The sequence below is a fragment of the Mauremys mutica genome, chromosome 2 (assembly GCF_020497125.1).
Source record: "Mauremys mutica isolate MM-2020 ecotype Southern chromosome 2, ASM2049712v1, whole genome shotgun sequence".
Classification (NCBI taxonomy): domain Eukaryota; kingdom Metazoa; phylum Chordata; order Testudines; family Geoemydidae; genus Mauremys; species Mauremys mutica.
The window spans coordinates 38700952-38713560 of NC_059073.1; the positions used below are offsets into that span (position 1 = coordinate 38700952).

At 40.0% G+C, this 12609-nt stretch overlaps 1 protein-coding gene across 1 annotated transcript in view; it reads right to left on the bottom strand.

The window, feature by feature from the left end:
* Positions 1-672: 672 nt before the first annotated feature.
* DCAF13 (DDB1 and CUL4 associated factor 13) overlaps positions 673-12609 on the bottom strand; it is a 41249-nt gene continuing 29312 nt past the window's right edge. The window contains exons 9-11 of the mRNA XM_045006072.1: positions 10117-10252; positions 2406-2569; positions 673-1490 (exon numbers count right to left, since the gene is read on the bottom strand). Of these exons, the coding sequence (XP_044862007.1) occupies positions 1403-1490; positions 2406-2569; positions 10117-10252 (388 nt within the window). The 3' untranslated portion in view covers positions 673-1402. The remainder of the gene's footprint in view (positions 1491-2405; positions 2570-10116; positions 10253-12609) is intronic.

Sequence of the window (12609 nt, forward strand, 5' to 3'; positions counted from 1 at the left end):
TGCCTTCAGCCCAAGCTCCTCTGCTGAGCCAAGGAGGCACTAATGGGGGTGGGGAGGCCAGACAGATTCAATTACTGGTAAGGGGGGGATGCAAGAGGAGAAGTTTGGGCACCACTCTCTAGACACCTTTCTGTATCTTTAGACACCTCACTGTCTGTAAAAATCTGACCCTGAGGCACTTAGGCGCCTAAGCCTCATTGAAAGTCAATGATGTTTAAGTCAAGCTGAAAATGGGACTTGTGTGCTTTTGAAAATTTTACCCTGGATTTTTAATAATCAAAAGTGATTAGGGCCTCAGTTAATACTCACCCTAAAGGAAGTATCTCCAGCAGCACAGTGCTCCTTAACACTAAAGCTCTGAATATTTGTGGTCATTAAATATCTCAAAATTTCTGCAAGGACAGAGGTATTAGATCAAGTAGCCTTGTTGAATTCCAGCGTGGATAATTACAATCTGCCCAACTAAACTACTCTGTCATTTCAATAGGAAGCCGCTTCCCTTTCACTGCTGGGGGTGAAGTGATACCCACATACAAATTAAAGAACTTTGGGATGAAAGTATGTTATCAGAGTGGGGGGATTTTATGCAATCTTAAACAAAAGGTTTACAACATATCTCACATGAAGGGAAATTTCAAGGTTTTCTAAGACCTAAATGAGAGAGATACACAATCATTTTAAGAGGTTTTAATTAAGTTGAGAAGTAAAGACATTTATTCAAACAACTCTATTAATATTATCGGGATACAACAGCCCTTGAAGGTTTTGACTGGGTACACAGGAAAAAAACCAATAAAGTCCTGTTATTTACATTGGTCAAAGAGTGCTGTTGCATCCCTTCTAATCAAAGAGAAACAAGAGCATGCTGCACGGTAACAAGTATCGTGCAATGTATAGTTATTGAGCATAATCCTGATTTACCTAACTGTATGCAATATTCATTTTCTTCACTTCTGCCAAAAATGTTTTTCCTTTTATAATTACCATTGTAAAAAACAAGGTAGTAATTTCTAACATCAGGGGAAGTCTATTTGCAACAGGCAATGCTGAAGCACGTTCACCCTTTTTCTGGTAGGGAAGGTGGCAGGGGAAAGGGCTGATACACTGATGTACCACCCCTACGGTCAAATTTTCTACTTGTATTACAAATGAAGTTCCACTGGGATATATAGGGGTGGATTAGTTTACATCAGCTGCAAGTTTGATTATAGGACTTTAAAGGAGCCAATTCTTCTGACCTCCCAAACTGGATGATGACCTGAGAAATGAAGGGGGATATACAGAGAAGAAAAGTGAGCCGCACCACTTGTGGCAGGGCCTGCAGCAGATCCTCTAACTTTTGTGCAGTGTAGCTAATTATTTAAATAAAAAATTACACACAATGCTGTAAGCCAGCAAAAAATTATTTCACTACAGCCACAATGTGCTTCTTCTTTTCTGACACAAATGATGAGGATCCTGGCTTGCTGTGTTTACGGCGATTCAGTTCCCTGGAAACAGACAGGAGAAAGAGAAAAGTTAGATTGAGAATGTCAGCAGTATATGTGTTCAAGTTCAGAAATACTAGCTTCTTGCTTAGGGTACTACAGCAAGTGTTCCACCGCTTCTAAAAATAAACGTCTTCAGAGTCAAAATCAATTGAGGTGGCTAAAATTTAATAAATTTTTCCCTTTAAAAAGGAATACTGTCCATCTGAAAATCCTTTAAACTGCAAATTTAGAAGAGTTCACATTTTTAAGAGAGTTTTCTTTCTAGAGCATGCACAGCTTTATTTATTTATTTTAATTGTAAATAGGATTATCTGCAGGGAGCAGATATTTATAGGGGTCTATCAGCTGGGAAGCGTGGCCAAGCCAGAGTGTAACAAATGCATTCAGCCCCACCACTTCCCATTTCCTCTCCATGCATGTGCCAGCCAACTTCTCTTTCAATACCATGGCACCAGCCATGCACAGATGCTTTCAGCTCCTCATCCCTTTCTGCTCCCAGGGACCTGTAGAGATGTCCTGGGGAACTGAAAAACTCTCACACTGATCTTGAGGCCTAGCACCAACAAGGAGCCAGAAGACCTTCATGCTCCCACACCAAGACTAATCCCTCTGATATGACTACACATAAGGCTGAGAGGGGGTGTTTCCTCCCCTTATAACCTTATGTCCTTTCCCACCCTTTCAGAGGGCCTGAGAGGGAAACTAGTTCTTGCTACTACTGGCAGCTTGGTCTGCACTTACCACTCCACAGAGTCCAAAACAACCAGTCTAATAATTGATTTATTCACTTGGACAAATTGATACCAGTCATTCATAAGAGCTGTTCCCTTGTTAGAGGCCCCATGCATTAGTGCCACAGCAATGGGACAGCATACGTTTTACTAAGACAAAATGAAAACAAATAAAGAGTCGTACTTCCGCCGACGAGCTTCTCGCATGATGCGCAGCTCCTTGGCCTGGCTGTAGATGGGTTTGGGCAGGTGACGGTGACGAGCTATGCGTTTGATCTGAGGGTGGTTTTGGAACTTCTCCTTCAACTTTTGGTTGTAATTCATAGCTGCTCTCTCTCGTGGTACAAGCTACAGAAGACACAAGCGTGTTATAAACAGCATCGGTTGCAACAACATGACCTTCTCTGAAAGCAAACTACAAGTTTAGATCGCTTCAGTGGTTTCTTCTGGCCATTTCTCTCTATGCATTATAAACCTAAAAGCAGAGACTTTAAGGCTAATAAATATTTTTACAAGTGTTACATTTTGTCACCCTACTGCTCAAATGCAGAATATAGTACCATAATTTTAAGTTTAACAAAAGTTACAACACAAGTTCATTTTTCTTAGAGCAGACTTTATTCTGCCACAGAGGAGGGAGAGGGAATGGAAACTAGTGACCTGCCAGTATCTTGCAGAGCAAAGGATTTGCCCTCAACATAGGGGAGAATGTGGAGCATATAACAGTGAACAGGGAAAAAATATTCTTAACTCCCAGCTAGTGATGAGCTTTTTCTATGAAACAAAAAATTCACAGCCTTTTCAGTTCTTATCTACTGTAACTAGAGATGCTGCTAAGTGTCTAGCTATAGCCTCTCCTTACAGCAGGAATGTTCTCTTCACTGGGTTGGGGGCATGCTGCAACCTTACCCAGCATCTTCATCCACTTTATTGGAATTAGTCCATTGGGAACTGAAATGTGCACATGAGAACTGTAAGTTTTAACATGCCCAGATTGCACATATGGAGTAATTTTTATTTCTCACTTTCACATTCCTTACTAAAAAGCATTTTAATTGGTCAGTCTCCTGCTCCATTTTCAGTCTAATCCTTACTTTTATAGGAGAGGGAACAGAACCAGCTATCGGTGAGTTCTGCAGCTTTTACTTTGGTGAGTAATCCTATTAAGGATTCATCATCTATAGGTTGCTGAATCATAAGTTACCAAATGTCTTAACAATTCCTAGTTTAGTAAACATCTTCAAAGCCTCAGTGTATCCTGTTTTCAAAAATTCAAAAAAAACCAACAGACCTTTTCCAAGATATATTTAGAGGAGACTTACTTGTTTTATTCCATCAATGCTGCCTTTTCCACTTTTCAATTTAAATGCTCGTTTCCTCCAAATCAAACTAAAGGCAGTCCCCTTTTAAATTCCTAGACCTCTACAAGACTAAAGTATGTGCGCATTAGAAGTCACTTGAGGTACTTCAGTTTATACGTTAATAGGACTCTAAAGTACCTGGATTGTAAGTTATAGCTTTTATGACACCCATGATTAATGTTTTTTTACGCTACAAAGTCCTATTTTAAAATGTATTTTTATGTAGCTACTGAAAAGAGTTTAACTTCTATTTTGATGTTTCAACATGCTAAAATTGTATTTAAAAGGCCAATCTCTCCTGTGGCTCTAAGGACTAGGTTTAATTTAACTCCAATCCTTACACAGAATCATGTAGATTTAATTGTCAGTGGAGTGTAGACATGGTATGCCTCTGGCTACTGCAGAGACTTTGATTCTTGAACGTTTCACTGATTTTGCGTAATGAGAGCAATGCCAAAAGCATTAACAAAACAAAGGAAACATGCATGTCAGAACTGATGAATACTTGGCAGCCACAGTGCTGCAAGTACAACTTTCCAGTCAGACAAACATTCACCAGCCACAAGACACAAAATAAGCAGTGCACTTTTAGCCTCATTTCTATTGCGCCTGAATGGGAAGTAAAAGCCGATGCACAAGTCAAAGAATAATTCTCCAATTAGAAACAAAAAACAAAAAACTTGAATTGCTATTAGCAATAATAAAACATCACGATGACCCAGGCCTCCCCAGCATAAGTAAATCTTAATTCAACAAATTACCTCATTTTACAAGGTGCTGATATATTAGAAATGCAATGATATTTGTATGAATTATTCAATCAAATCCTCCCACCTAAGAAAATAGTGCAGCCCAAATACCCCCGGTATTTATTACAAATACTCTGACATTTTTTTACAGAATAGAGTTCCACAGACTAACTGCATGTTGTGTGAAAGAGTATTTCCTTTTACTGGTTACGAATTGACCTCCTTTCAGTTTCACCCAGGATCCCATTGTGCTTGTGTTATGAGACAAGAAGAAGAGGAGCTCCCAATCTAACTTCTCTGTACCATTCCTTATATACCCTCTTATTTTTCTCCTTTCTAAGGTAAACAATCCCAACCTTTCCAATTTTTCTTTATATGAGAGTTTTTTCATGCCTCTAGTCATTCTCATTATCCTTCTCTGAACCCCCTCTACATTTTGCAGTATCCTTTTTTGAGATAGGGACACCAGCGCTGCACACAATAGTCCAGATGTGGGCACACCACTGATTTTCTGATTGATATACAACAGCATTATATTTTCCTTATTGTTCTTGGTTCTGTTCCTCGTGCATTTTAACAGATACATCTATGCACTGAAGTGACAAAGAACCTTAAACTCAGTTATATAGCAGCTGATGGGGCCAAATTCTGGTTAGCATACATCCCCACAAAGAGTCATGCATACATGCTACAAAAGCTGTGTGAATAAGAACACATGGTGGATTGGAGACTCACAAACAGCCTCCAATTTCAACGCACTACATTCAGAGAGGCACATTAGATACTAAACATCTAATCTAAATAGGAAAAAAATCTGTGCAGGGTGTTTTCCACACAAGTTGTTGCTGGGTCTGGAGCGTAACTGCACTAAGTATGCAGACCACAGCCCAAAACCCCTTAGCCAGGCTTGGAGATGCCCCTTTTGTAAAAGCAGCTTCTCTACAGTGTTTGCGAGGCCAAAATTAGGGAAGCCAGCTTCCAAGTGTACTTCTGCTATCTAGCCTTGTGTTCTTTGACATGTATCTATGCATCACACTGGCTAGAATTTAGCATTGTATTCCATTTCAGAATTTAACTTCATCTCTCTGACTTGTATACACATAATTCCCTCTTTATCCTAGTGTAACATTTTCAAAAGTGTCTAAGTGACTCAGATTCCTAAGTCCCACTGAAAGTCAATGGGATTTATGCTTTTTAAGACATTTAGGCACTTCTGAAAATTTCCCCCAGAAGTAATGCTCTTATACAATCATAGAAACAAAGAGCCAGAAGAGACTTTGATAGGTCATCCAGTCCACCCCCCTGCACTGAGGCAGGACCAAGTAAACCTAGACCATCCCTGGCAGGTGTATAACCTCCAATGATGGGGATTCCACAGACTCCTTGGAAGCCTATTCCAGTACTTAATTATCTTAATAGTTAGACAGTTTTTCCTAATATCTAACCTATATATCTCTGGCTGCAGATTAAGCCCATTACTTCTTGTCCTATTTTCAGTGGATAATGGAGAACGATCAGTGACCTCTTTATAAAAGCCCTTAACATATCTGAAAAGGGTTAGTGGGTCCCCCCTCAATCTTTTTATCTCAAGACTAAATATGCCCCTTTTTAAATCTTTCCTCACATGTGAGGGTTTTTTAAACCTTTTATCATTTTTGTTGCTTTCCTCTGGACTCCAGTTTGTCCACATCTTTCTTAAAGTGTGGTGCCCAGAACTGGACACACTACTCCAGCTGAGGTCTCACCACTGCCAAGTAGGGCGGAACAATTATCTCCCGTGTCTTACATACGACTCTCCTGTTAATACACCACAGAATACTAGCCCTTTTTGCTACTGCATCACACTGATGACTCATTCAATTTGTGATCCACTATAACTGCTAGATCCTTTTCTGCAATACTACTGCTTAGCCAGTTATTCCCCATTTTGTACACAGGCATTTGATTTCCCCTCCTAAGTGTAATACTTTAGCTTGTCTTTAATTAATGTCATCTTGTTGATTTCAGGCTAATTCTCCAATTTTTCAAGGTTGTTTTGAATTCTAATCCTGTCTTCCAAAGTGCTTGCAACTCTTCTCAGCTTGGTGTCATTTACAAATTTTATAAGGATACTCTCCATTCCATTATAGAAGTCATTAATGCAAATGTTGAAGCGTACTACACCCAGGACAGACTCTTGCCAGGGGGGCGGGCCTCCCAGTTTGACAGTGAACCACTGATAACTGCTCTTTGAGTACTATGTTTCCAGTTAGTTATGTGTCCACTTTTTGGTAGGGCCCTAATAATACCATATTCATGCTCCATTTTGGTCAGTGGCAATACTGCAAGCCCCCTAAAATAACCTTGTGACCCCCTGCAACTCCCTTTTGGGTCAGGACCCCAATTTGAGAAACACTGGTCTCCCCTGTGAAATCTGTATAGCATAGGGTAAAAGCACACAAAACACCAGATTTCAGAGTCCGTGACGTGTTTTTCATGGCTGTGAATTTTGTAGGGACCTAGTTATTACATAAAGATATACATATCTTGATATTCTGTCATTCAATTTTGAATTATTCAGCCATATCAGCTTCTAGCAGGGGTTTCAAACCCCACATATCCTGTTATTGGGATATATTAATTCAACAAGGCATTCGTACTACGTGTTTGTACAGCACCCAGCACAAAGTATCTAGACCATGATTAGATCTGTTGGACACTACAGTGATACAAATTATAAAATAGCAATCAATGTAGAATCCTCAAATTAAATAATACAAATTGTATAGAAAATGGCAGATTGTATACCAAGCTTACAACTTAACTATTTTCAAACAGTTCAGAATACACTAAAAGCTTCGTTAACCGGCATGTTGGGGGAATGGAGGGTGCTGATAAGTCAAAAATTTTGGTTAACTAAGAGGGAGGGAGTTTGGGTGCAGGAGGGGGCCCAGGGCTGGGATGGAAGGGGGCTTGGGCTCTGGGAGGGGTCTGGGACATGGGAGGGAGTTCGGCGTTCCGGTTCCCTGCCAATAAGAACTGTGGAGCCAGCACTTGGGGCAGGGGCAGAACCTCCGCCTAGGAGACAGCAGAGACATGTCGCCACTTGCGGGGAGCCGCCCAAGGTGAGCATCGCCTGGATCTGGCACCCCGAGCCCCCTCCCATGCCCCAACCCCCTCCCACACTCAAACTCCCTTACAGCCCGTGCCCTGCACCTCCTCCCACACTCCAAACCCCTCGTGGCCATTCCTCCCCCTAGAAGCAGCAGGGACATGTCGCCGCTTCCAGGGAGCCACACAGAGCCAGGTAGGGAGCCTGCTGGCCCCGCACCAACCGGACTTCCAATGAAAATTAGAAATGCCGGTTTATAGAGCGTTCCAGTTGGTAAAGTGCTGGATAACACAGCTTTTACTGTACTTAGTGTTAAGTAGCAGCGTTCATTACACGCAAAAGGTATGCTGCCTTTGTCCATAATTTCCTAAAACCAAGTACCCATCCTATTAAACTCAAAGCAGCAGTTCTTAGACTGTAATCCATTGCCACCAGTAGTTAATAAAATGAAACTCCAGGAAGCTGAACCTAAAGATTCTGCAAAACAGCCTAACTGCAGATCACGTATCTTGCCTCTGTCCACCTACCAGGGATAATGGAATATTCTACATTCTGCAACAAAAATACCACATCATCATTCCTATCAAATGTTAGCCATTCTATATGTATATCAGTGGTTCTCAACCAGGGGTACGTAGAGGTGTTCTAGGGGGTACAGCAACCCAGCTAGATATTTGCCTAGTTTTACTACAGGCTACATAAAAAGCACTAGTGAATTCAGTACAAACTAATATTTCATACAGACTATGACTTGTCTATACAGTTCTATATACTATATCAGCAGTTCTCAAACTGTGGGCAAGTCCGTTTTAATGGGGTCATCAGGGCCAGTGTTAGACCCACTGTGGCCCAGGGCAGAAAGCCCAAGCCCTGTGACATGGGGCTGAAGCCAAAGCCCAAGTTTTTAAGTCAGGTGAAGCTTGGGGTATGCAAGACAAAGCAGACTCCTGGAAGGGGTACAGTAGTCTGGAAGGGTTGAGAATCACTGCTTTAGCTACTCCTCATCTGTGTCCACTGTGTGAGAGTGTGCAGAGTAAAGGTGCACATCAAACCTGTTTCTGGACAGCACCTGTTTTAGAGCCATATGGGGGATGGAGAAGGTAGATATAGTGCTTTTCTCAGTCAGTATACAGATGATGAATGAAGCAGATGGAGTTCTGGCTCATTCTGTGATGCCATATGTGAGAGGGTGCATCTGTATTGTATATGATGAGCAACCAGTGGGATAAACAAATTATTTTTAGTGTGTTGTACTTCCGTCCATCACTGCAGTAGCTGAGCCCCTTCCACACTAAATCAGCAGCAACAGAGAAGTACACAGTGGATGTCACACAGTCCCTACAACTAGAGGTGTTTTTTGTCTGATACTCACAAAAAAACACTTATGTGGACCACTACATATAAAACTCCCTATAAATACAGCCAAAAAATAGACCAAAAAGCGACTACTGCAGCAGCCTAAATAAAGAAAGTGGCCAATCAACATTTTATAGACATTTAATTTCAATTATCATTTGTTACTATATAAATGTTTATAGGCTACATATATTCTGCTGGTCAGATTCTAGTTTAAGATTCCTCCCTTCCTGGCTTTTACGAAAGAAAAATGCATTACTGTGAAAAATATCAGACTGACAGCTCTGCAGACCGATATAGAATAAGCAGTAGCAGCGCAAGCATCTCCCAACTACCTACTAATATGCCACCACCAGAACCTGAAGGGACTACTCCAAGAGAGGGAGAGGGCAATTTCACTCTCCATGCCTGTTCAATCCTTGATCTTCTTACTAAGTCTGCTTAGGAGTGTACAAAATTAGCATCAACTGCGATATCAGATTTTGCCTTTTACTGTATTATACAACTTGCACTGAGGTAAATAAAAAGTCTGTCTATTTATGCTGGTATAAACCCCTAACAGACATGTTTAAATCAGTTTTAAGTCACACTTAAAACAGATTCTGTTCAGTGTAATAAACTAATTATACACATCTGTATTAGGGGTTCGCATAGACTAACTAGACAGATATTCAGTTACACCAGAGCAAGTTGTTCAGTATATAAGGATCTATCCCACTAAGAACTGTACAAAGAGCACCATCTTATTTCACACAGATCACAGAACAGTTTTTGGCAAATAATAACACTGCACTCTAATGGACATAGGTCATGCCAGAATGTGTATGCAGTGTTGTTGTAGCCATGCTGGTCCCATGATATTAGGAAGACAAGGTGGGTCAGGTAATATCTTTTATTGGACCAACTTCTGTTGGTGAGAGAGAGAGAGAGAGAGAGACAGACAGACACATAGAATTTGGTCTTTTGTCACTACTGCTCAGGGCTGAATTCATACCTATATCGTAGATGTGAAAGGCTCAAATCCTGTTCAGACTGGTATAAGCTGAATAGTATACTTCAATAAAATATGACCAAAAAAAAAAACTTTACAGGGCAAAAATGCAAGCTTCTAATATTATAAACAATGGAGGTAGCAGTAAAGGTCACAATGAGTGAAATATTTGCCAAGACTGAGTATGCTGATTTGCATATTATCTCAATTTTCAAAAGAAATTTTCAATTAAGTTTTCCTTTTAGAAAGTTCTGAATTTTTAGAAGTTTATTTTTAATTTTGAAAAAATACTGTTTCAGATCTTAATCTGTCTTGAGATAACTGGTAAAGCTAGCACAAAATCTTACCACGCCCAGTTTTTCAGAAGCATTAGCCTTCCACAGACGAATGTTCATCTCATCTGAGCCACACAGAATATACTTGTTGTCAGAGGTCCACTTGACAGTGATGACATGCTGCATTCGCTTTGTATGATATACCTCTCTAAAAGAAGCCAAAAGAAACATCAGAAAATGTGTTATAGTTAACTTCCTGATCACTGCTGCTTTTCAAATATCATGACGTTCTCCCTTCAAGGTCTGAATATTGTTCTACAATAACTATAACTGATTAAAATGGTTTTGTTTACAGGGGAATAGTCTCCAAACTGATACATGGCAAGTTCTCCAATTAAATTCTGCCTAGAATATATTGACAAAACACTGTCTAGATAATACTTAAAACAAAACAAAAAAACCTCATCTTTTCCATAACATCTAACTAGAAGAAGAATTGCTCTCTTTAGATTACCAAAGTCGGTCATACAGACATACACTAACTACAAATCCTAGACAGCTGTTTCTTTATAAATTTCACTCACAATATTTTTAGTATAATGTCCTGTGTAAGCATTACAGATATGGGAACTGTAGAGCTAAACTTTGTCTGTCTGGCACCAATACTGTGAATGAGTGAGAAGATGTTTGAAACCTAAAAGCAGTAATATGAATTTGGAGATGTGTCAGTTACTATTCACAACAATTTTCCTCCTTTATCCCCAGAAAAATAGCCTCCTCCTTTGTCAGTCAATGAGGAATTTGCAAACCATACGAGAAAACAGCTTAAAATAAAAATGCTTCAGCACACACTGGGGAGTGACCATTGCTGACAAGTAGGTGAAAGGATTTATAACAGTAATGTTGCTTTTAAACCAATAACTAATAATTTCTGTAGACAGATAACAGATCAACCTTTTGTTCAACAATGCTAGCAATATTTGAAAAATAAATTTCCACTGACCTTCAGAAATGCTTCATTTTTATGTTCAACAAACTATAGGTTTTTCAGCTAAATTATGAGTGAATGCTTCTAAATGTTACATTTAAATCACTATTTAAAACAAACTCCTATTTGGATTTCATTCAATATTTACCAAGCGAACAAGTGGATCAATAACATTCACATAAAGCAATAACTTGGTTTCAGCTACATAAATAATTAAACAAACATTTACTGTGTCTTATATATTTACCAATGTTCTAAAATTTAGAACATTTTTAGTTTAATCAAACTTCATGTTTTAACCTTTAAACTTTAATTTTTGTATTATTTAAATCTATATTAGATCAATAAACCAGATAGAAAATAGTTTTAACAGATAATTAGCATGTATTGTGCCTTTTACACAAACATGTGGGGGCCTAATGACCTCAGTGGACTTTAGATCAGGCCCAAAATACACTACAGTGGTGGCCAAGTATCTTTATTGCTATTTTAGAGTTGGCAAAATAAAGGCTTATGTACACTTGAAAATTAATTCAATTTAAGTTAGGGTATGATTTAAAAGCACAATAGCTATTCCTGACCAATTCCATTTGTGCACACTCTTATTCCAAAGGAAAAGTGCCTTTTTTCCCTGTTTAGCTTAATCCACTGGGCTAAACTAAATAAGACCAAGGCACACTTATTATGGAATAAGAGGACACATGGAGCTTGTCCTGAATAACTCCATATATAGATAAGCTCTAAGGCACACAGAAGTTAATTGATTTGAACTAGCTACACAGGAAAGCAATTGCAAAGCCAAGAAAATGCCCAAGTCTTTTGACTCATTGCAGCATCCAATACACTGGACCAGGCTGCCTCCATTAAAGTCCAAGCTACTGGGTCTTATAAAACAAGTCAACAACTATAAAGAGTTAGTTAGTATCCTGTATCAAGGGCTAAAACCTCACCTGGTGTGAACAGACGTAGCTCCATAAACTTCAAAAGAAATACAGATGCTCCCTGACTTATGCAAGCATTCCATTCCGGAACGCCTTGCATAACTCAAATTTTGCGTAAGTCGGGAACGTATACCCGACCATTATGCAAAAAACCCACCACTTTCTAGCTTACGGAACTTACGGAACTTTTTCCCTAAGTGCGGATTTGCATAAGTCGGGTTTGCGTAACCCAGGGAGCGTCTGGACACCAATTTACATCAGCTTAGGGCTTGGCTACACTTGCAAGTTAGAGTGCATTAAGTCAGCCCTGGGTGCCCTAACTCCCGAGGTGTCCACACTGGCAAGGCACATAGAGCGCTCATATTCCACAGCTGGAGTGCCCTGGTAATCCACCTCCACAAGAAGCATAATGCTTGCTGCGCCCTGGATGGAGTGCTGTGGCGCCAGTGTGGATGCCTTGGTCTATTAATGCACTCTGATCAGCCTCCAGAAGTGTTCCACAATGCCTGTTCTAGCCACTCTGGTCATCACTTTGAACTCTACTGCCCTGCCCTCAGGTGACCAACCGTCAAACCCGCCCTTTAAATTCTCTGGGAATTCTGAAATTCCCCTGTTTGCTCAGCAAGGCATGGGGTG